This window comes from Vigna unguiculata, chromosome 7, assembly GCF_037176805.1.
Source record: "Vigna unguiculata cultivar grain cowpea cultivar isolate G323 ecotype 2 chromosome 7, ASM3717680v1, whole genome shotgun sequence".
In the NCBI taxonomy this organism is placed as follows: domain Eukaryota; kingdom Viridiplantae; phylum Streptophyta; class Magnoliopsida; order Fabales; family Fabaceae; genus Vigna; species Vigna unguiculata.
Genome location: NC_140798.1, coordinates 35776848 through 35801851, shown reverse-complemented (window position 1 = coordinate 35801851; position 25004 = coordinate 35776848). Strand labels below are relative to the sequence as shown.

The following is a 25004-nucleotide window of genomic DNA, read 5'->3' as shown; positions in this document are numbered from 1 at the left end:
TATATATATATATATATATATATATATATATATATATATATATGAAAAACTAGCAACAATTCATTAGTAAAATTTGCACATAATTTAAAAGAAGTCATTCCACTCATAAATATCTCACCCTGAGAAAATAAAATAAAATCAATTTCACATTCTAGTAGTTAATCAACACATGTGACAACTTGAATTATTATTATCATCAATCAACAAATTGGAGAAACTAACTAAACAATTTTAGTAGTGCATCTTTTAAATTATATTTCTTCATTTACAAAACTTAATGTCGATACATTGTTTAAAGAAATTGAGTTAAATATAACTTAAACCAACTACTTATGGATAAAAAATTATTTTTAAAAACAAAAATACATTAAAGTAATTGTCAAAGCACACTCTAAGGGGATATTTGGCTACATGGTCCATTGTACTTGGAATTTGAAGTGTGTCCATTATCAAAACTTTGTCATATTTTTTGATAAAATATGTTTTGAATTTTTGTTGAAATAGTTTAAGTTCAATTTTATTTTATTCTTCGGGTAAAAAATAATGCATCTTAAAGTTTGAGAGATTAAAAATGGACTTTTTACATATTAAATTTAAACCCTTAAATTTTTTCAAGGGGAAAAATCTTATTTTACCTCTTTTCTTTTGAACAACCATCGGCGAAAGGTAAAAAAGCACATGCAAGCTCTAGAACTTAGAAGTGGCCATGAATTTTAGGTGAGATTCTTGTTGTCGATCAGCTACATCTGAGACTCTTTCTCTCTCTCTTTCTCTCTCTCTTTGTCTTCGATCACCTTCCATTCCTTGGGCACTGGGTCAAGCATCGGAAACACAGGCAAACCTTGTTGCCACTCCACCCAAATTCCTCGTTGTTTCGGTGATCCAACATTTTCACCATTCTCTTCATTCTACATCCGGAAAATCTTCTCACTAAGGTTTATGCTTTTCTTTCATTATGTGTTCTAAATCTGTTCTTCTTCTTTTTTTTGTACATTTTCTTTTTTGGGTATGTTCATTTTCTTGAATCTTGTTTCCTATTTAAAAAACATATTTTTTAGGTATTTCTGCCTCTTCATAGTTTCGGTCACAATTCTTCCTATCCTATTGATTTATGTGTTTTTGTGGTAATGCCAGGGTTTCTCTCGGGATTGATCTAATCTCAGCCACTAGTTACCTAATCTTTGTGTTTCTCATCACTGAAAGCTTAGATATTTTGTATGGTTTTGAAAGATTTCGTGCTTCGGGATTTAGTGTTGAGCTTTATTATTAAATGAATGACATGGCTTGGACTGCTCTCAAAGGTTCTCCCCGGGCATCTTCTCATCCAAGGCCGCTTTCTTGGATTGTAGTTATCGTAGGAGCACTGGCTGTTTTCTTATTTTGTGCTTCCTGGGTTCTTGTATCATCCCCAATTGGTTCCAGGGTTCAGGGTTATTTTTATAGTGTAAGTAGTTCAGAAAAGTTAGATTTACCTGTGTCTCCATTGAATGAATATTCTATTGATGATGGTCACTTGAATACGAGTTTAGATCATGCTAATGATAAACCGCCGTCTGAGAATCTGCAATCTTCCTCAATTTCTAATGAGGTGTCTAACGACAGTAAGATAGAACAAACTAATACTAAAACAAACTCGCAAGTAGACTTGAGTGAGTCTACTCCGGTGAACCTTCCAATGACCAAGGAAGTGAACAAAGATCCCGCAGTTTCTAGTTCAGGAGAACCAGTGACTACGGTTGGCGACAGTGCGGATGTATCCAACAGTACCCTACCTGCTCAAGAAAGTGCAGATGTAGCCAATAGTGGCTTGCCTGCTCAAGAAAGTGCAGATGTAGCCAATAGTGGCTTGCCTGCTAAAGAAAGTGCAGATGTAGCCAATAGTGGCTTGCCTGCTCAAGAAGGTGCAGATGTAGCCAATAGTGGCTTGCCTGATAAAGAAAGTGCAGATGTATCCAATAGTGGCTTGCCTGCTAAAGAAAGTGAAGATGTATCCAATAGTGGCTTGCCTGCTCAAGAAAGTGTAGACGTAGCCAATAGTGGCTTGCCTGCTCAAGAAAGTGTAGATGCGGCCAATAGTGGCTTGCCTGCTCAAGAAAATTCACAAATTGATTCGAGTTCAAGTAAAACTATGCCATTGGCTGGTTCCAATTCTTCCAATGAGACAGGTAATATTAGACTGGAAGAACCTGCTCCTGTGGCCTCGATCAATCAGTCTTCTGTTGTAAGTACTGCATCAAATGAGACCTCTCCATCTTCTGATGATTCCACATCAACCGCTGTTCCAGCTTCCGTAGAGAAGCCACAAAGTACATCCTCTGCTGGTAAGCTGGTTTGTTAAATTCAGGTTGCACTTGTAATCCTATCACCTACACTAGCTTGTTGTCCATGAGTCATTCTGTATTAGCCTTCCTTTTATTTTGGTCTTCGTGTGAATTTTCAGTAGGGTTAATTAAGAGTGAAGATTGTTTTCCATTTTTGCGGATTCATAACTTTGGATGATTAATGATTCCTATCTAGGAAACTTGTATTTGACTTTTATTTGTATTTTACCTGTATGTTTTGTTTAAGACACTTCTGATTTTATATTGTTAATTATGAAATGAATTTTGTATAGGTTTTATCATTTTCGAGAATTTAACTGCATATAGATAGTATAAATTATGCGGAGTGTATGCCAAATCTTACAATAGCAGCTATTTGCAATAGCAACTATCTTGCGCTTTTGATTTCAGCTCTTTATTTCAGCCACTATCTGTGTCTTTTCAAGATTTAAAATAGTTTTTATGCCTAAATATTATTGTTTAAGGATATTTATGGGTAAAATTTTGATTTGTCCCTAATTTTATGATGTAGTTTGTTGTGTAAAATAATAAGTGTGATGTTATTTATTCTTAATTTCTTTATTTATTATTTTTGAGTATTTATATATGTAGTATAAAGTATGTACCATTATAGTGTTGGTTGTTATGTACTGCTATCCAGGATTCATAAATATGATGGGGAGCACAAAACTGATTATGTTGTGAGTTTGAATTTTTCCACTGTGTCTTGAGTAAGTTAGTGTTGTGTGAATGACCAAATTATAATAGATGAGTGAGTATAACTCTTACTTTGCAAGTCGGTTTTGTAGACTGGAGTTAAGTTTAAATCCATTTTCTAAGATAATATCAGTGTATATTCAAGTAAGGTTTGTTGGACATATTGTCTTAACCGCTAATGGGACTTTACCACACCACCCACAAGTATTGGTCAACACATACGGACAAACATAGAATCCGAACCATTGATCTTGCTCTTGTTTTTTTTGAAGTAAAGAGATTTCATTTGTGTTGCTTCATATTTTTGAATGTTCTCAAAATATATTAATTGTTGGTAGTTGGATCTTGTTACTAAAATTCCTCATATATATATATTGATAACCTTTTTTTTTCTCAATTATATCGTTTGGAATTACTGTGTCGTGAATTTTTAATTGTTGTTCCACATTCTGATGTGTAGGTTGTGATCTGTACCATGGACATTGGATACATGATCCACAGGGACCATTATACACAAACAATTCATGCCCTGTATTGACACAGATGCAGAATTGTCAGGGTAATGGGAGGCCTGACCAGGATTATGAAAATTGGCGATGGAAGCCCTCTCAGTGTGACCTCCCACGGTTTGATCCGAAAAAATTTTTGGAGCTGATGAGAGGGAAGACCTTGGCTTTCATTGGAGATTCAGTAGCCCGAAACCAGATGGAATCAATGTTGTGTATTCTGTGGCAGGTTATTTTTGTATTCCTTATTGATCTAATTTGTGTGGAAAATAAAATCATTCCAAGATGATACATATTTTCAGTGTTTTGCTAACTTGTCATTGTTAATATCTTCTTATGGCTGCTACATATTTTTTGTGATTACGATCTTTTAGATACATGTTACTGTAATGGTCAAGGTCCACCTATTTGTAATTCAATGTACACTATATATAATATGTTCCTTTGTTGTGCTTGTGAGATCCAAGTATTCCATCATATGACTATCTATCATTATTTATACATGGTTACTAGAGCCTAGTTGAATCCTTACCCCGGGTGGACCCATTGTTCATTACTGCCTATTTTTTTCCCCAAAAATGTGTTTCTTCCGGATTTCTGATGTCCTCTCATGGTTTTGTCTCCTTTTACTGCTGTGTTACCCCATTTCTACCACATCTACATCTGTTGTCATTGGCACTCCAGCCGATAACCCCACCATTTACTGCAAGTCTTAGGTAATCTAAAGGCAATAACTCTTTCAAGGGAAGGACTTCTTGATAATTCCTTAAAGAAACGTATGGGGTAGCTTAAAAGAAATTTGTATCCTGAATACGTAAACATGATAATTCTTTAAAGAAACAGATTGGGATTTTATCATCAACATGTGAGGATAGTTTTGAGTTCATTTTTGTTTTGTTTAGGGTCACCTGAAGAAATGAATTGTCTTTCTTATTGATTTGGATGCTTATCAAATCATGCAAGCTTTTATTTTAAACTTTCAAGAAAAGCTCTTGTCACTCTTCAAATACATCCTTTTTGGCATCCTGATACAACGCCCGATTACTTTTATTTGACATCTATCTGTGATGTTTATCCTTGATAAAAATATTTAGAAGGTAAGACAGCTCCAAGTGGATGGAGTATATTTGTCTGAACATTTCTTGTTTATAAAATTTCAGGAGATGTTCGTCCAGTCCTCGGTTTCATCCTGACTTTGTTTTCAAATTTTATGCCTTCCATATTCTTTCCCATCCAAATAATATTAAAATTAAAAGAAAAAGACACCTTTCTGCACTAGTTCAAGGATTGTCATCGTGTGGCCTTGGTGCTGCACCTGCACCATGCCATGTTCATGACAAAAAATGGTTTATTTGCTGTCAGTTTCATGCATTTGTCTATAAATATACATATACACGTACGTAGGTTTTTGGATATCGGATTATGTGAGTTATGACGGTGAGAAGCTTAACTAAACTTTTGTACTTTCAGGTAGAGACACCAAAGAATCGCGGAAATCATAATATGCAACGTTATTACTTTAGGTCCACTTCTTTTATGATTGTCAGGATATGGTCCTCGTGGCTTGTCAAACTAATAACCGAACCATTTGATTATGCTCCAGCCGATGTAGATAAGCTCCATCTTGATGCCCCAGATGAGAAGTTGATGCAACACATCCCAAACTTTGATGTGGTGGTTCTTTCTTCTGGTCATTGGTTTGCCAAGAAGTCTGTGTACATTCTGAACAATGAAATAGTGGGAGGACAGTTGTGGTGGCCAGACAAGTCTCAGACGATGAAGGTTGACAGTGTTAAAGCTTATGGTATATCTGTTGAAACAATTCTAACTGCTATTGCTTCAATTCCAAATTACAAAGGGCTTACAATTGTGCGTTCCTACTCACCTGACCATTATGAGGGTGGGGCATGGAACACCGGTGGATCATGCACCGGGAAGGTTAAGCCTCTAGCACCTGGTGAAGGGGTGGAAAACTTGCACACAAACATAATGCATGAGCAACAGGTGACAGGTTTCAAACGTGCTTTGGAAAAGTCAACAAATGGATCAAGGTTGAGGCTAATGGATATTACAGAAGCCTTTCAGTTCAGGCATGATGGTCACCCTGGCCCCTACAGGAATCCTGACCCAAATAAGATTACAAAACGTGGCCCTGATGGAAGGCCACCACCACAGGATTGCTTGCACTGGTGCATGCCAGGCCCTGTTGATACCTGGAATGAAATTGTCTTTGAAATTATTAGGAGAGAATTTGAAGGTGGAAGTGCATCATGAGATTTGTTTATTCTTTTTTCTATTAAGCTCTGTGGTGTGCTTCTGCTCTGGAGTCAATAGGTCGTGTCTTGTGTAGAAATGTGACTGTCTTTTTGGAGGGATAAAGGTAGTTGTACCACTTGAATCTTTTTCATAGAATAATATAGTATATTTATTTGTTATAGATATAGGAATGATAAACATTGTTTTGAAGTTTAAAGCTAAACATTGTTCTTGTTTGGAAAATTTTCTCTGAAGGGCCACGAGGAAAATGATGGATTTCCAGTAAACTGTCAACATATTGGCTACCTTTTCAAGCTGTCCAGCTTTTTGAGAATTTGGCAAAAGAAACCAAATTAAAGTGTTTTTTATCCCATCTGTTTTTAGTTTCTTTTCTATAAAATGAGAGGTGAGATCATGTAAAGTTAATTTGTTTTTTTTTTAAGAAAAAGAGCACTTTTTATTTAAGAAATTATTAAGTTTTAGAAACTAATCTTAGGGGTTTTTAACTTTAATATTTTTGTATATCTTAAATTTCGAGATATAAAAGTTTTTATCCATCGGTTTTAAACTTTAATTATATATTTATATGTATTAAAACTATGAGATCCCAAAATATTCTTTTAACTTTAATTTCTTATTTTCTTGATCTAAGTTTCAAATTAGAAAAAAAAATGAGTCGGACATTATTTTATTATTGAAATATAATTAACATTATGTTTTATTGATAAATGGTGAACATATACAAAATATATTGTTTGTTTTTAATTAAGCTTTATTTTAAACATGGTAATATGTTTGAGGAAAATCACTTGCTATTTTTATTGTCAGTAAATCAAAAAGTATTACACGTTGTAAAAGGTAAATAAATCTATTACTGTGATTATATTTTAGGACCCAATAAAGATTCGCTGATTTAGCTTTGACTTCTTAAGTTGTTACACGTTACTTTACTTCTTTTATCTCTTCCTATTTTTGTCGACTAAATTGTGATGACTATGATTGAATATGATAATATATATATATATATATATATATATATATATATATATATATATATATATATATATATCCATATTTAGAAATGATATTTTAATCTATTTTTTTGACCCACTTTTAATTCATTGTTTTAATTACCATTAGATCATCTTCTTTTATTTTTTTTAGTGATGTGATTTGATGATCTAATGGTGATTGAAGTAGTGGATTAAAAATGGGTTAAAATATGATTGTCCAATATATATTATGTTATCAATGAATTTCAATTAAAAAATGTTTGTTCTAATGTTTATAAATATAAAATGACTCATAAATGAAAGTTACATACGTTGCTATTGTTTGAACTATTTATTATATTTGTTAAGATAAGTAGTATGACAATTTTATACTCAGTTATAATTCCACTTAATTTTCTTATAATTTACTGTAATGCGTGATTTAATATACGGTAGAAAGTACTAAACACAAATACATGAAAATATAGATTTTAAAAGTTACACGTGTGATACTTTAATTATCAATATAATTTCCAAATGTTAGAGAATAAATAGTGTCATATTTAGATTTATTTTTATTTCAAGAAAAAATTATGTAAAATTGAAAATTTAAATAAAAATAAATAAAACTTTGAATAAACATTTTACACCTTTAATATCTCAACTCTTATATATTTTCTAGTCACAAAAGTAATTACTTAAGAAATAACTAACGATTAATCCTTAAAATAGTAACAAATACGTGGTATGCTGTATTTGTTTGGTGCAGAAATATCACTATTTAACAATGCCTTAAAATAAACCAGTCAAACGTTATACTCTTAAGTACGAGACCACCCAAATTAAATCATCCTAATTTAACCAACAAGCAATTTAAACAAAATATTGATATTAAACTTTTCAACGAGTATAAATTTAAGATAAACATGCAATTAAACTCCGATGGTAGTCTAATTTTTCATGCCATACTATTTAGTTTAGTAATTGTTTTATCTTAATTACTAGCCTCACATCATTTAGAGATTAATGTTTATAGTAATTTAAATACTTTTTTTCTTTTTATTATTTAAAAATATCTTTTAAAGACATAATGAACGAATTCTATTTAAAAATTAACAATATCTTAAATGCATAATCATAATATTGACCCTAACCGTTCGATCCTTTTAACTTGGAAGAATTTAATTGTTATTATTACATGGTATTAATCCAAGTCCATCTTATTGACTTTCTCTCTCTTCCGAATTTGAAATTCAAACGTCTTTTTCTTTATAATTTCCCATTTCATGGTACTTTTTAATTTCAATCTTTTTTTTTTAGAATCCGAAGTCTCATTCAAAAAGAAACAAATCTGATTACTTTTATATTAGTTTTTTCAAAGACAGATAGAGAGAAGAAGGGCAACAATAAATTCAAATCAAAATCAAATCCACAGCGAGCGCTTTCAAAAACGGTCCCTTTCCTCAAAACGGCTATATTCTGTCTATCTCTCTCTCTCTCTCTCTCTCTCTCTCTCTACAATTCAAACTTCAAACTCTTTCTCACGAAAACCCATTTTCATTCTCTGAGAGAAAATCAACTCATTCCTCTTCTAGCAGCGACGACGGAAAATCTAAACACGAGGCGATTCACAGATCCCTTCCGTTGTTCAGGTCAGTTCTCGTTCGCTCTTCACATTCTGGTGAAATGCATCCAGTCAAATTCCTATTTCGAAATTGAAACCCCTTTCTAAATCTAGATGCGTGGAAATTCAGTTTGTGTCGTTGTCTAATCTGTTAATCTGTTTCTTGCTTCTTGAACCCGCACGAGTTTATGATTCGTTTCTCGCTGTTTTGAAATTTGAATTACATAGCTGCTTCCACTTTCTTCTAGCTGAGATCGATGTGGCGCTTATCTGAGTCGGATTAGTACGATATATTTTTGTGTTCTTCTCTCCTTTTCAAATTTGAGTTCTGATTGAATTCCGGGTTCGCTTAAGTTTATTGTTTCCCAGTAGTGTTTATTTGTTTCTATTTTTATATTTTAGAGAATGGATTGAGAAAATAATGTGCTACTTCAGCACTGGTAGTCATTTCACTCATATAGTGTTTCTCTTGAGTTGTTTTGCTGAGTCCTTGTGATAAATGTGTGAATTTTAGGTTTTTGAGGTCCTTGGACTATATTTCTATATTAGTAATTCACCGTTCAGCAACGAAAAATTGTTTGATGGTTTCACTCGCAAATATAGTGGAGTCATAACATGATGGGGATGGCTGCGTTTTTGGCATTGCCGCTTTAGCTTCTAAATTTGCTTTTGGACGTCAATCAAAATTAAAAAATCTTTCTCTGTCACAAGTGTTTTGTTAGTTTCTATAAATATGTAGTTAATTTAGACAGAGTTGTTTTGCAATTGGTCTTTCTGAATTTTAATGAGAATGTGTCTCGCAGAGATACAAGTGCCCAAAATGTCCAAACCTCAAAATGATCCCCTTCTGCAATCGGAAACAACTTGCGGAACACTTCTCTATGAACTTCAGGTATATATTAAGTTTTGCTGCAATCGTCTTTCTAATTATCACTTTCCTCACATCTCCAGCAGTTGGGTTAAAGAATTTCTGTAAGGGTGTGAAAAATTTTCATTGTTTGCCTCATCTCTCTTTTAGATAATATGGGATGAAGTTGGGGAGTCTGAATCTGACAGAGATAGAATGTTGTTTGAGCTTGAACAAGAGTGTCTAGAAGTATACAGAAGGAAGGTAGATCTGGCAAATCGATCTAGGGCTCAATTAAGGCAGGCAATCGCTGATTGTGAGGCAGAACTTGCAGCCATTTGTTCATCAATGGGAGAGAGACCAGTGCATATTCGTCAGGTTAGATATTTTAAGAATTACTATAATTTGTTTGCTGTTGGTTTTAAGGCGTGTCTGTGTGTTACTCGAATGGGGTGGAAAAAAAACTGCATCCCTATTTGGATTACCACCGTATAGCTTAAAAGCTTGATTATTTTTTTGTCAAGATAATTTGTTTTCCAGTTAAACTGCTAATTCGTTTGTACACTATCTCTTTTGTTTTTCTAGACTGATCAAAATGTTGGTAGCCTCAAGGAAGAGCATGCAAGAATTCTTCCGCAGTTGGAGGAGATGCAAAAAAGGAAATCTGAGCGTAGAAATCAATTCATAGAAGTTCAAGAGCAGATTCAAAGCATTTCAATTGAAATACATGGTCCTAGAGAGTATATTCCCGCTGTCATAGATGAAACTGATTTATCCGTGAGAAAACTTGAAGAATTGCATAGGCAGCTACATGCACTTCAGATTGAGAAGGTCAATTATCTGCTCATACTTCAGTTTTTTTGAACTTTTTCATTGGCTCAACTCATATCATCACCTTTTCATCCTTCCTTTTTGCTATCTGTAATCGTACTCGTATCTTATACTCATGCAGAGTAGTCGCTTAAAGCAAGTCCAGGAGTACCTGTATACATTAAATTCTCTATGTTCAGTGCTTGGTTTGGACTTCAAGCAGACAATTAACGGAATTCATCCTAGTTTATTGGAATCAGAAGGATCTAAGAGTGTAAGTAATGACACCATTCAACAATTGGCGGTCGCTATAGAAGAACTGCGGGAGGTTAAATTGCAGAGAATGCAGAAGGTAAAGATTGAGTTAGAAATTAATTGCCATTTTTATTTAGTATTTTGTGAATTTTGTTGTTTTCCCCTCTGGTTATATTTGTAATAACTTAGGGTTTCGTAGCTCCAAGATCTTGCTACTACAATGTTGGAGCTCTGGAACTTAATGGACACCCCTGTTGAAGAGCAACAGATGTTTCAGAATGTTACATGTAATATAGCCGCTTCAGAACATGAAATAACTGAACCAAACACCTTGTCTGTAGAGTTCATCAATTTGGTGAGTTACAAGTTGCTTGAGTATGATAGGATTATATTTCTTGATTTTTATGGTTCAAAATTCATTGAAAAGTAATAATGTCATCCAGGTTGAGACGGAAGTAGCTAGGTTAGAAAAGTTGAAATCAAGCAAGATGAAAGAGCTTGTATTAAAGAAGAGAACAGAGCTGGAGGAGATTTGTCGAAAGACTCATTTGATTCCAGAAATAGATAATGCAGTGGAATATGCTGTTGACGCCATAGAATCTGGTAACTTTCTACTTTCTACCAAGTTGACTGCAATTATTTTCTCTGCGAAAGACTCATTTTCCTTTTTTGTGCAGGTTCTGTGGACCCTGCTTGTGTGCTCGAACAAATTGAACTTCAGGTTGCCCAAGTCAAAGAAGAAGCTTTTAGCCGAAAAGAGATACTTGAAAGGGTTGAGAAATGGTTGGCAGCATGCGATGAAGAGTCCTGGCTTGAGGAATACAACAGGGTTAGTAATTTGTAACCTGCTTCAACATTGCCAAATTTGACCCACTTTTTATTCATAGCTACATTTTACAATTTAACTATGTATTTTGTTTTGTTTATCCTCCAGGATGATAATCGATACAATGCTGGGAGAGGTGCTCATCTTACTCTCAAGCGAGCTGAGAAAGCTCGTGCCTTGGTGAACAAAATTCCAGGTACACAATAGACACCATATTTGTCATGATTGTCTTATTTGTCACGTTATGGCTTAATTTATGCAACTTCAAACTGAATCACGGACTGGCATAATATTATACCGGACTACGTATTAAATTGTAGTGTAGTGTAAGTCAGACCAAAGTTTTCATGGAGCGTCATCAAAGGTGCCAATTTGGACGTGAAGATATTGCTTGCGAGTTCCATAAGCAATTATGGAGTAATGAGCGCTAGTTTAGTTATTTTTTTGGTTTGACATTTTTTCTTCAATCTAAACTATAATCGTCTTTCAACTTCATTTCTCTGCCGAGCCATTTGATTCTGTTTGTTGGATGACTTCTTTCTTTTTCCTGGATCTGTGTTTGTGTATAATTTAAAAATGGCCTCTCTTTTTTCGTGTAGCAATGGTGGATGGTCTGACTTCCAAAACTATTGCATGGGAGAAGGAAAAAGGAATTGAATTCACATATGATGGTGTAAGTGCTCTGTTCAAGAAGCTAGTTCTTAATGGTTTTTTAGATATATGCATGGCGGGCGGTGAGGAGTGAATTAAATACTAGTTTCTTTTTAGTTGGTTGTTCAAGCAAATCTGCTTCAAAATACCATTCTGTTTGTGGTTTCCAGATTCGTCTACTTTCTATGCTTGAAGAATACACTATATTACGCCAAGAGAAAGAGCAAGAACGCCGTAGGCAGCGGGTAATGTCTTCCAATTGCATTCCAGATAGATTTTCAAGTCATAAAACCTTTAATATTGTCTCTAGCTCTCAGTGTTTTGAAACCCTGAGCAACATTTTTTTTTACTTCGTATATTATTCAAGAAATAGATGTTTCATATAATTTAACAAAACTTATTAAAATGCTAATTTTTTGTTTCAGGATTTGAAGAAACTCCAGGGACAAATGATAGCGGAACAGGAGGCACTATATGGGTCAAAACCAAGCCCTTCAAAGCCCCAGAGTGTGAAAAAGGGGCCTAGGATGTCAACTGGAGGATCAACTAGTAGGAGAGTCTCGCTTGGGGGAGCAATGCTTCAAACTCCAAAGCCTGATTCAAAAGCTACTCACGCACGTGCCATGAGAAAGACTGACAAAGGGCACCAAATTGAGCATTTAAATTACCTGGATGATGGCATTTCAGGTTTATCAGCAGGTACTTTCATTAATCTATACTAAGAAACATAAACAGTATCAAACTTTTACCCAACTTGTCCCCAAAAGCCTGGCTCAAAATTGTCGGTCCATTTATTCCTCTATTTTAGTAGAAAAATGCTCCATCGGATTCAGTACACTTCTTGATCTGTTTGAGTTTCTTTCTTGTTTGATATTAAAGAAGGAAGTCAGAACAACATCACAGCCGGTAGATTTTCCCTTGATTTATTGATTTATTCCTGTCTTATACGGCACTGCTCATTACTACCCTTAGGTTTTGTCTTTCGTACCAAGTTGCACAAACATTCTACATGATGTATCCATTCATTTGTAAATTGTAACTCATGAACTTGTTTAGAATTAATTGTTTCTTTCCCTGTGTTGAGCAGCTAGACGAGGGCTGGATATTGCTGGCGTTCCTGTTAAAAAACACTCATTTGGTGCTGGGACTCCAATCATAGAATCTCCTCTGACACGACAACCTTTTTCTCCTATCTCTTCTAACAATGTAGCTTCAAAAGCTAATGTGGCAAATTCTACAGATGACTATAAACCGGGTGAGAAGTTGCAGAGAACACTGTCGCTTAACAATGTACCATTCACTACTCCCTCCAAGACAGCTACTAGTTTGGTAGATGAAGAGAATAGAACTCCAAAGACAATGCCTATTCCTTTCCCCGCTACCCCATCCACAGTATCAGTTCCAATGAGTATGGCTATGACTCCAGTTCCTTCATCAATTATAAAGAACATAAATTTGAATTCAACTCTCACAACCACAGCAGTTCCGTATGGAAATGACTTGGTTCAAGAGATTGAATATTCCTTTGAGGAAAAAAGGCTTGCTTATATGATGTTAGCATGATTGTTTCTTAGGTGTTTCATTTTACTTCCTGTGATGGATTAATCACAAGTCAATTGTAATTGGCTTCCTGATTGTGGTGTACATTTGGAGAAGTGGAACAGATGTACTAATTTGAGATTTTTTTGCGGTCTCATTGTCATTTAGTTTTCTTCATTGCAAAGATTATTATTAGCACTTTGAATTCAAAATATTTCATGATGAAATATAGCATTTACTTGCCTTATTGTAATTCTCTTGGGTGATTAAAATTTGAATGGGGGAGCTTTGATTGACAAGGGGTGATATAGGTGTTTGGGAAGATGTGTCCGGTGCAAGTTAACTGGTATCATATCATTCTCTAGCTTTTTCTTTTTGTCTTGCCACTTTCTCGACTTGTATCATCAAAATTATTTATTATTGACTTCATTCAATGCTGATTATAATGCCATCGAACATATTCATTTTTCCTGGGCTTTTCATTTGTCGCCTTGAAAGCTATGTAAAGTCATCATATTAGACAACTCCTTAAATTATTGAACAGAAAATAATGTGTGGACATAAATAAAATCGTATGGATTTTTCGGTGATTTGCACACATAAAATTTGTTAATGAATTTAGGAAAAGATTCTCCAATAAAATATCATTTCAGTTTTCCAAATTAGTAAAATCCTTCCACTTATTTTTGGTGTTCTTTTGCTGGCACATAAGTTAGTGATTAAATCTAAGTCAATATTTGATAATAATAATTATTATTATGATGGTTAATTAAGTTTTAAGTCTAGCATAAACATTACTATTTTTAATTGATTTTCTGTTAAAAGTTGTTGTTTGTTCAATATTTAAAATAATCTTCAATTGGATTTGTGGTTTAATTTCTTTTTATTTTTATTTTTGTTAATTGAGTGGCATGATTACTACATAAAAAATTATAAGTTTTTGTGATTAAAATAAAATAATATTATTATTAATATAAAATGATAATTAACTTTAACTTTTTTAATATTATTTTATATTAACGACAAAATATCACATATCATAGTATTTAACAATAATGTCATTTAATTAGTGACGAAAAAAAATTAAATGATAGATAATCAATTGAAAAATGTAAAAGTGATAGAAAAAAAATTCATAAAAACTTAAATAAAAATACACACGTTTATGAAAAACTTAAAAATTAATTAAATCTAATAATGGTACTTATTATTATTATTTATTGCAGTTCTACTATTATAATCACTACAACTTTGATTAAGTTTGAAAATTAAATTTCATATATGTTTTCTTTGTTGTAAAAAATAACACTTGGTTACGATAATTGGCCAAAAGTATTAATATTTTAGAAATGAATTTAAATACGTTTCTACTCTTCAAAATTGAGGAAAATTTGCTCATAATTCCATAAATTTTTTTATAATTTTTAAATATATTTTTTTAGTTCTTTTGTCCCGTAAAAATCTGTCTATATTACTAACAATTAAATTTATTTATATGATAATTTATTCTGATATTTGTATATTTATCATTAAACATATTTTATTTTCAAATGATGTTTAACACGGCCTACTAAAAAAAAAGTTTTGAATTTTGAAGGATAAAAATAATTTAAATTAAATTTGATAAGCTAAAACTACATTTAAGTCTTAATAATGATAATTAGATATGAGTAAACATGTCTTAATCTCTTTGATCTGTTAGATCATCCAATATGGGTGGGGTTGGGTTTAAAGTTTCAACTCATCTCATCTTTATCATCTGATCCATGAAATTGACAAGTAAAGACGAGAACGAGACAAATCGACAAGCTAGTCCATTTTCTCTAAATAAAAATAATAAAAAAGTTAATTTTTGTATATTATATTTGTTGAAGAATGTGAATATATAATAATATTGTAACTTAAATAATTGTATTTGATTAGAGACATTAGCTAATCAATTAAAACTTAAAAAATATTTATAGTATACTTTTAATAAATATATATATATATATATAACAAATTTTAAAATTATAAAATTAAAAAAAAAAAAGTATAAAAGGTTGATGGCCTAGTTCGCTTGCTTGCTAGCTCGTTCTTTATAAACACAACTTATTTGTGTCTGGATTGAGACATGAATTTAGGATAGTGAATTTGAGTTGATTTGTAGGTGAAGAAAAGATTGTTTAGATTAAGAGGAAAATGATGTGATTTGAGTGAATTTAAGATGAAAGATCGTGAGAATTTTTGTATGATGTGTAGAGATGTCAAAATGGGTTCCAACCTGAGTCAACTCAACTCATCATGGATTTGAGCCAGGTTGAGTTGAAAAAAATTCAAATTTTTCAAAAGTGGGTTCAATTGAACCTAGCTTACTTAACCCACCAACATTTTTACATTTTTTTTATTATAATTATTTATTACTCCTACTTATATAGGTTCATAATTTCATATTTTTAAATGCTAGAATGTTGCTCAATAATATTTAAATAGTTTGAATGTTTAATTAATTTTAAGGGTGGGCAAAAAATCCAATTTTTATGATCCAATCCATTTTTTCTATGATCCAATCCATTTAATATTCATTCTATTAAAAATCCAATCCATTTAAAATCCATTTTATTGTATATGGATATCAATCTAATCTACATTTTATATATTTTATGGATTGGATATCCATTCTTGAAATCTAAATTTTCAAAATGGATAATCCAAAATATCCAATCCAAATTTTTACTTTATATTTTTTGTTAGGTTAGGCTAAAGGTTGAGACGGACTAGCCCAAATTTAGTCATATTTGATTGAGTTGGCGTGACCCTGTACAAAATTTGGCCGAATTAGGCCAAATTCTGTCAAGTCAGTCCCGATCGAGATTTGACCATATTGGTCCTGGACAATTTGGAAGTATTCGGCCAAATCTGTCAAATTTTTTGGTGTCAGCCCTATGGACACAAATTTGGATCCACATCCATTATTTTGATCAAAAATGGATGTGGATTAGATTTTTGATAGGGCTGACACCATAGAATTTGGCAGATTTTTTGTCGAGACCAACGAGGCCAAATTTCAGCATGGGATGAACTTGGATAACATTCGAACGAATTTCGGTCGGGGACGTCGTGACCAAATTTGGGCTAAGGTCGACTCGACAAAATTTCAGTCGAGATCGACTTGACTGGATTCGATTGAATTTCGGCCAGGCCGATTTTTCCTAATACGACCAAATTTTGGCCAGAGCCGACTTGGCCAAATATGGCCACATTTGGGCCAGGGCCTGATCAGTCAAATTTCGGTCAGGGTTGACTCCACTAAATTCGTCGGTCGGGACCAACTTGACTGAACATGACCAATTTTCGATCACAGCCGACTAAGTTGAATATAGTCAAATTTCGTTTACTCGACCGAATAAGGCAAAATTTGGGCTAGTGTCGACTCGACCAAATTTTGGTCATGACCAACTCGACTGAATTTGGCCAAATTTAGGTCAGGACCGACTCGCTTAAATATGGCCAAATTTCGGTCGCGATTGACTCTGCCAAATGTGACCAAATTCAGGCCAGGACCAACTCGGTCAAATTTTGGTCGAGGGCAACACGACTGAATTTTGACGGGAGCTGACTCGACTGAATTTGGCTGAATTTCGGTCGTGGCCGACTCAGTTGAATACGGCCAAATTTCGATCGTGACCGACTCATTTGAATACGGCCAAATTTCACCCTAGGTCGTCTCAGCCAAATACAACCAAATTTGGGTCAAGGTCGACTCGGCCAAATCTTAATCGGGGCCAACTCGATTAAATTCGACCAAATTTTGACTGAAGTCAACTAGGCTGAATACAACCAAATTTTGGTCGCAGTTGTCTCGGCCGAATACGGTCAAAATTTTGTCTAGGTCAACTAAGGCCAATGCAATCAAATTTGGGTCGGGGTGAACTCAATTGAATACTTCCAAATTTTGTCCAGGACCAACTGGGCCAAATTTCGATCGAGACCGACTTGACAGACTTCAGCCAATTTTTGTATAGGGTCACGCCAACTCAATCAAATACGACTAAATTTGGACTAGTCGGTCTCAACTTTTACCCTAACCTAACCAAAAATATAAACTAAAAATTTGGATTGGATATTTTGGATTATCCATTTTGAAAATCTAGATTTAGATAATGGATATCCAATTCACAAAATATATAAAATATATATCAGATTGATATCCATATCCAATAAAATAGATTTTAAATGGATTGAATTTTTAATAAAATAGATATTAAATAGATTAGATCATAGAAAAAATAGATTGGATTATAAAAAATGGATTTTTTGTCCACCCTTGATTAGAATTTTGTGACACATCTCTTCGCATATTGAAAGTCAGAACAGAAAACCAATAAAAAAATATTATCTGCCAACATCTAAACACTTTTCTAAAATCATTCCATGTAATGATAGTAGGCATCTGCAAAAGCTTCAAATTATTGTTGTTGCATAAGGTTAGCTTTCCTATTTCCGGTAAAATAATATTTTTTCTCTTCTTTCGATCAATAAGAAACTTGAAGAAGGATAAACAACAAAGAAGAATCTTAGCTACATACTGCAACCAGTAAACCAAAACACAATTATTTTACGAAAGAATAAAGTATTTCAGTGCAATAATGTGAGACATGGGACGTGGGACGTGTTACGTGGAACGTAAAAGGTGAGACGTGGTGTGATACGTGGGACTTGGGACGTGCGACATGAGACGTGATACGTAGGACGTGGGACGTAGGACATAAAACGTGAGACGTGAGACGACATAGAACATAAGATGTGAGACGTGCGACAGCGTGAGATGTGGGACGAGAGATGAGAGACGTGAGACGTGAGACGTGGAACATAAGAAGTGAGACGTGAGACTTGGAACGTGGGACGTGAAACGTAAGATGCGAGACGTGACACGTGGAACGTTGGACGTCAGACGTGAAACGTGAGACGTGAGACATGATACGTGAGACGTGAGACGAGACACGTGGAACGTGAAACGTGAGACGAGGGAGGTGGTACGTGGGACGTGAGACATGGGACGTGGGAGACGTGAGAAGTTAAATGTGGGACATGAGACGTGAGACGTGGGATATGAGACGAGGGAAGTGAGACGAGAGACGTGAGATGTGAGACGTGAAATGTGGGACGTGGAACATGAGACATGGAACATGGAACGAGAGACGTGAGACGTGGAACATGGGACGTGGGACGTGGGACGTGGGACGTGGGACGTGGGACGTGGGACGTGAAACGTGAGAGACGTGAGACGGGAGATGTGAGATGTGACACGGGGAATGTGAGACGTGACACGTGACACGTGGGACGTGGAAGGTGGGACGTGAGACATGACACGAGGGACGTGAGACGAGATACGTAAGACGTTGGACGTGTGATGTGAGACGTGGGACGTGAGACGTGGAACGTGGAACGTCGGACGTGGAACGTCGGACGTGGAACGTGGGACGTGGGACGTGAGACGTGAGAGATGTGGGACGTGGGACGTGGGACGTGGGACGTGGGACGTGGGACGTGAGACGTGAAACGTGGGACGTGGAACGTGAGACGTGAGATGTGAGACGTGAGAGACGTGGGACGTTGGACGTGGGACGTGGAACGTGGAACGTGGGACATGGGACGTGGGACGTGAAAGACGTGCGACGTGCAACGTGCGACGTACGACGTGCGATGCGATGTGCAACGTGTGACGTTAGACTTAAAATTTAATTGAAAATTTTAGAAGTTTAATAAAAGAATTGTTATTGTATCTATAAATTTGTACTAATAAATTTAAATTATACTCTTGTAAAAAATGTATTAATAAACAGAGATGAAATACATATAAAATTAAAAGAATAAAAATAAGAGGGTAAAAGTAATAATTAATGTTTATTTAACACATAAAAAATAAAAATTATGAGGATAACAACAATAATTTATATTTATTGAACTCTTAAATGAGCGGAAGGAAGCAGAGGCTGATTTGAAAAGTTAAACTAAGGATGAGCAAAAAATCTAATTTTCATGATCCAATCCATTTTTGTTATGATCCAATCCATTTAATATTCATTTTATTAAAAATTCAATCCATTTTATTGGATTTGGATATCAATCTGATCTACATTTTATATATTTTATGGATTATATATCCATACTCTAAATCTAGATTTTCAAAATGGATAATCCAAAATATCCAACCCAATTTTTTAGTTTATATTTTTGGTTAGGTTAGGCTAAAGGTTGAGACAGACTAGCCCAAATTTAGTCGTATTTGATTGAGTTGGCGTGACCCTGTACAAAATTTGGCTGAATTAGGCCAAATTTTGTCAAGTCGGTCCCGATCAAAATTTGGCCCAGCTGGTCGTGGACAAAATTTGGAAGTATTCAGTTGAGTTCACCCCGACCCAAATTTGACTGCATTGGGCTAAGTCGACCTAGAATAAATTTGACCGTATTCGGCTGAGACAACCGCGACAAAAATTTGGCTGTATTTAGCCTAGTTGGCTCCAGTCAAAATTTGGTCAAATTCAATCGAGTTGGCCCCGATTGAGATTTGACCGAGTCGGTCCTGGCCCAAATTTGGTCGTATTCGACTGAAACGACCTAGGGTGAAATTTGACTGTATTCAAATGAGTCGGTCACGATCGAAATTTGGCCGTATTCAACTTAGTCGGCCACGACCGAAATTTGGCCAAATTCAGTCGAGTCAGTTCTGGTCAAAATTCGGTCGTGTTTACCTCGACTAAAATTTGACCGAGTTGGTCCCTGGCCTGAATTTGGTTGTATTAGGCAGAGTCGATCGCGACCGAAATTTGGTCATATTTAGGCGAGTCGGTCCTGACCTAAATTTGGCCAAATTCAGTCGAGTTGGTCATGACAAAATTTGGTCGAGTTGGCACTAGCCCAAATTTAGTCGTATTCGGTCGAGTAAGTCCTTAACAAAATTTGACTATATTCAGCTTAATCGGCTGTGATCGAAAATTGGCCATATTTAGTCAAGTCGGTCCCGACCGACGAATTTAGTGGAGTCAACTCTGATCGAAATTTGACTGATCAGGCCCTGACCCAAATGTGGCCATATTTGGCCAAGTCGGCTCTAGTCAAAATTTCGTCGTATTAGGCAAAATCGGCTCTGGCCGAAATTTAGTCGAATCCAGTCAAGTCGATCTCGACTGAAATTTTGTCAAGTCGACTTTGGCCCAAATTTGGTCACGTCGTCCTCGACCGAAATTCGTTCGAAAGTCATCCAAGTTCATCCCATGCTGAAATTTGGCCTCGTTGACCCCGACAAAAAATATATCAAATTCTATGGTGTGAGTCCTATGGACACAAGTTTTAAAAAATTTAATTTGAATTTATTTTATGAAAAATGGATTTTGGATTTTGAACTTGATCCAAATATTTAAATCTGGATTTAAACTTGATCTAAATATTTGGATCTGGATTTTAAAAAAATTCAATCTACTTTTTTTGAAAAAACGGATTTGGATCGAAAATCTAATCCAATTATTTGGATCTAAAATGGATGTGGATTGGATCATTAAAAATCAAATCCATGATCACCCCTAATTAATTTGATTCTCAAGTTATATACATTGATACTTTACTTTTTAACTATTTTCTTGATACTAAATTTCTCAAACAACCATCTTATGAACAAACTTTTCTAAATTAGCATGACAAAAATGTGTAGTTTTTTCATTTATAGTTTGTTGAATAACATGACTAAAACTGTGTAATATTAGCCGTGTTTTCTTTGACTATATGGACACTTTATTGGAAACAATTTATCATAGATTAGTGGTGAGCATGATGAAGACATTAGTTCTTGATTTTATTGTGATTTTCATCTCATGAATTGTTTTAAAAATTATTTAAATATTTGAATACCTATAAATAAATAAATAATTATATTTTATTTGTTTTATGTGGGTTGGTCAGCGAACCCACTTAACCTACCAACCCGTGGTGGGTTGAGCTGAGTTGCAAAATTTTTGGCTCACCATAAAGTAAGTCGGGTTAAGCTCACTCATTTTTAACCCAATTTTTGGTACGTCAACCCGTGTGAGTCAGATTGGCTCACTTTGACATGTCTAATTATATGATATGTATGATAGATTAAAAAAATGTTTTAATAGATAAAATTAAGTTATTACAATTTTATCCTTAAGAATAATGTAATACAAATTTAAATGTAAATAGTAAAAATTATGTTACAATATGTAAATTGTTATTTAAAATTACAAAAATATAATTTGTTATTATTTTTCTGTAATTATATTATTTCTATGTTAATAATAATAATGATTATTTTATTATATTATACTATTTTATTAGTTATATTTATTTTTATACTCATTGACATTATGTGAATTAAGTTTATTCAGCGGCAAAGCAAACAAAGGAGAAATATGGTAATCTTTGTCGATATTTTATTATATTTTAACATGTTTCTTTGCTGCTATTTTGCGAAGAAAGTTAGTAATGAAAGATCCGTCTCGTTTTTTGTTTTTAATTAACTTTTTTTTATTATTTTTTGTGCTTTCTATTTGTTTGTTCATTTTGCATTTGTATGAACAAATTTGTCCCTTGAACCAAATAGAGTGTTACGGTTTTTAGTCTTCCCTTCTATAATAGGTCAACCCTTATTGTCGCATTTTTAATGAGTAAAAGCAAAGCAAAACAACTTATTTTCTCATCCTAATAATAATGGGATTAAATATGATCTTATCCTCTCAATTTTGACATTGATATGAAATTGAAATTAGTTCATATTTGAAACTTTAATTCATTTTGATACTCAGACTATAAAAATAAATAGAAATAATTCTTTTAACTTAATTACGTTAAATTATTTCAGTGTGTTAAATGTGTTTCATTTTAATATTTAACTTGTTTATACTATTTAATATGTTTTTACTTTAGTATTATATTGTAACACGATATATATATATATATATATATATATAATTTGATTAAAATAACTTTATTCATTATTTTGTAAAGTTTGGCAAAATATATCAAAATTTCATCGATATAACATGCATTAGTTTTCACTCAGTTAAATTTTTGTCCAACAATTATTTGTTAAAATAATATTTATGAATATTATAAAATACACATTTATGAAGGAGTTGAATATATTAAATTATAAATAAAAAATACTTTTATAAAATATTGTTGATGCATTTTGGAATTGGAAGCATCTTTTAGTTTATAGTTATTTTATAAAATAACTGTATATATATATGTATAGATAATTTTTATAATATTGAAACTTAATTATATTTAATAAAATTTCAAGTCTCTCATAAATAAAGTAATTTAAACCAAAATTTTATTTATTTATTAAGTGTTTGAATTTTTTATATTTTCTATTGAGTACATGTGTTTATGACATGATTGGTTTATTATTTGGTCTACTTTGATTTATATTAAAAAAAATAACTTTTATAATTAATTTAAAAATGATATTATTTTTAATATAAAATGGTAATAAATTTTACTAATTTCATTAAAAGTATGTTAGAAATATTATATTTTTATTTTATGTTTTCATCTTATTATGTAATCGGTAAAAGATAATTCGACCATTGATACAACAAATAAACTACCTATATAGATATACACGACTTATTAATTAAATTGAAATTAAATAACAATTTTCAATTTCTATTGGGTTAAATAGCTTTTTGTTTCAACATATATCACTTTATTTTAAAGTTTTCTATGTACAAGTTTTATTTTACTTTTCTTTAAAACGTAAGATCTAAATACATCACTTTCACGATGGTAAGACATATAGTGTTTGTACATTTAATTATAAATATTTATAAAAGAGATTACACGATACGGTATATTATTAAAAAAATGCAGGAGATAAAGTTAAGGTATTTTAAAATTGACATATTAATACCACCAAACGCGTAGATCAAATCATACAACATTATAATTTAATTAATAATTTTGAATTTGAGATTAGTTACATCAAAAAAACATTTGATCTCTTTAAACAAATGCAAACTTTGAGATTCTAAATTTGAGTTTAGACTATGAAGGTTAAATTTGTATTGACACCAAACAACTTATTATTTTTCCCAATAAACCCTTTTTAATTAATTTTACAAAAATAAAGACAGTGGCAAAATAATTATTACCTGTTTATTGCAATAGGTAGGTCAGAAATCGGCTTTCCAAGAGTCAATTTCTGTGAGACAGAATGATTTCCAGGTGACATAAAACATAATGGAATTTCACTCCTACATTGATTAAATTTTGACATGTTTATTTAGTTTAAAATTTCTGAAATCTACTTTTATTTTAAATATTAATCTAAAATATGTATATAAAATAAAATAATATTTAAAATTACTAAATTATTTTTCATCAGTTTAAATAAAATTTAAAATATTAATATTAATTATAGAATTACATGATATTATATATTAAAAAAAATAATATATGCAAAGTATTAATATTAAATTTAAATTAATAACTTAGATTATTTAATAAAAATTAATAATTTCATTATTTTTATAATAGAATAAATTAATATTTTCATTATAATTCATTGAAAAAAATTGGCTTTTATTAATAATTTAAATTGAATATTCTTAATAATATTATAAATATAGTATTATTTAAGAAATATAAATAAAAATATATTACATTTATAAATTTATAAATAACATTTGACTATATCAATAAATAGACATTATAAATTGATTGTTGTTATTAAGTTTAATTTATTATCATTAATAAACATAATAATTTACTATTATTTTTAATATATTATAATTAAATATATTATTCTTAATTAATATAAAATTAATTATAATTTTTAATATAATTTTTTTAAATAATTTATATTTATAATGAAAATAAATTTTAACAAATATATTATTAAGTTATATGAAAATATTAATTTTAAATTATTAGAATTTTTATGCTAATTTATGTTAAATTATTACAATATTTGAAATTAATTTACATTAAAAATTATATTTATTGTTTTATATTAAAGTAAATTTTATATTTTTCTGAAAATGTTAGAAGATAGAAAAAATCAGGGCAAAAAATAATTCTTGCAAAAACCGATTTCTATTCTGTTCTACAATGGTCCAAGTGATTTGAGAATATAAATAAGTTTCAAGGGAGGTTTTTTTTTTTTTTTTTTTTTTTAACACGAGCAATTATAATAATATTAGTTGAATTTCTTCGAGATTATTTTTGGAAAACAGTTGATTGGAAAAAAAAAAGGAAAAAATTTAAAACAGGATTAAAAGCAGAAAAATATGTAAGAAGATGAGTTGATAATACAAAAGAAGAGAAAATCATATCATAAAATGTTTAAATAAAAATAAAAAATATTTTAAACTTTAACTAAAATATTTGTTTTTGATAGAAGTAAATTCTTTTAATAAAATTGAAAATACTTAAATTTATAAATGGCTTAAAAGTTAATTAAACTTATCAAATATTTAAATATCCAGGAGATCCCAAATGACCTTAAATATAATCTAAACAAAAATTATTTGAAGAAAAATCCTTAAAATAAGACAGAAGAAAAAATTAGTTTAGAGAAAAAAATGTATATGTAATGTAACATATCTAAAATATAACACAACTAGTGTGATCCTTGTTTTCTCCATGAGATAACTTTT

At 32.2% G+C, this 25004-nt stretch overlaps 2 protein-coding genes across 2 annotated transcripts; both read left to right on the top strand.

The window, feature by feature from the left end:
* Positions 1 to 682: 682 nt before the first annotated feature.
* LOC114191729 (protein YLS7) lies at positions 683 to 5981 on the top strand. The gene is made up of 4 exons (XM_028081090.2): positions 683 to 935; positions 1135 to 2321; positions 3499 to 3773; positions 5015 to 5981. The coding sequence occupies exons 2-4, from the start codon at positions 1271 to 1273 to the stop codon at positions 5816 to 5818; spliced, it is 2130 nt and encodes a 709-aa protein (XP_027936891.2). The 5' UTR covers positions 683 to 935; positions 1135 to 1270; the 3' UTR covers positions 5819 to 5981.
* A 2313-nt stretch (positions 5982 to 8294) lies between these two features.
* LOC114189932 (65-kDa microtubule-associated protein 3-like) lies at positions 8295 to 13571 on the top strand. The gene is made up of 13 exons (XM_028078660.2): positions 8295 to 8444; positions 9220 to 9308; positions 9435 to 9641; positions 9849 to 10094; positions 10216 to 10425; positions 10528 to 10683; positions 10772 to 10931; positions 11006 to 11157; positions 11263 to 11350; positions 11754 to 11827; positions 11976 to 12050; positions 12231 to 12504; positions 12893 to 13571. The coding sequence occupies exons 2-13, from the start codon at positions 9237 to 9239 to the stop codon at positions 13366 to 13368; spliced, it is 2190 nt and encodes a 729-aa protein (XP_027934461.2). The 5' UTR covers positions 8295 to 8444; positions 9220 to 9236; the 3' UTR covers positions 13369 to 13571.
* Positions 13572 to 25004: the final 11433 nt, after the last annotated feature.

Bases quoted from the DNA above. Each gene is read 5' to 3' on its own strand.
- LOC114191729 (XM_028081090.2), top strand. From the start codon at position 1,271: ATGAATGACATGGCTTGGACTGCTCTCAAAGGTTCTCCCCGGGCATCT. The intron at 2,322-3,498 runs GTAAGCTGGTTT...TCTGATGTGTAG, and splicing joins ACAAAGTACATCCTCTGCTG to GTTGTGATCTGTACCATGGA. The intron at 3,774-5,014 runs GTTATTTTTGTA...TTGTACTTTCAG, and splicing joins TGTTGTGTATTCTGTGGCAG to GTAGAGACACCAAAGAATCG.
- LOC114189932 (XM_028078660.2), top strand. From the start codon at position 9,237: ATGTCCAAACCTCAAAATGATCCCCTTCTGCAATCGGAAACAACTTGC. The intron at 10,095-10,215 runs GTCAATTATCTG...ATACTCATGCAG, and splicing joins ATGCACTTCAGATTGAGAAG to AGTAGTCGCTTAAAGCAAGT. The intron at 12,051-12,230 runs GTAATGTCTTCC...TTTTTGTTTCAG, and splicing joins AAGAACGCCGTAGGCAGCGG to GATTTGAAGAAACTCCAGGG.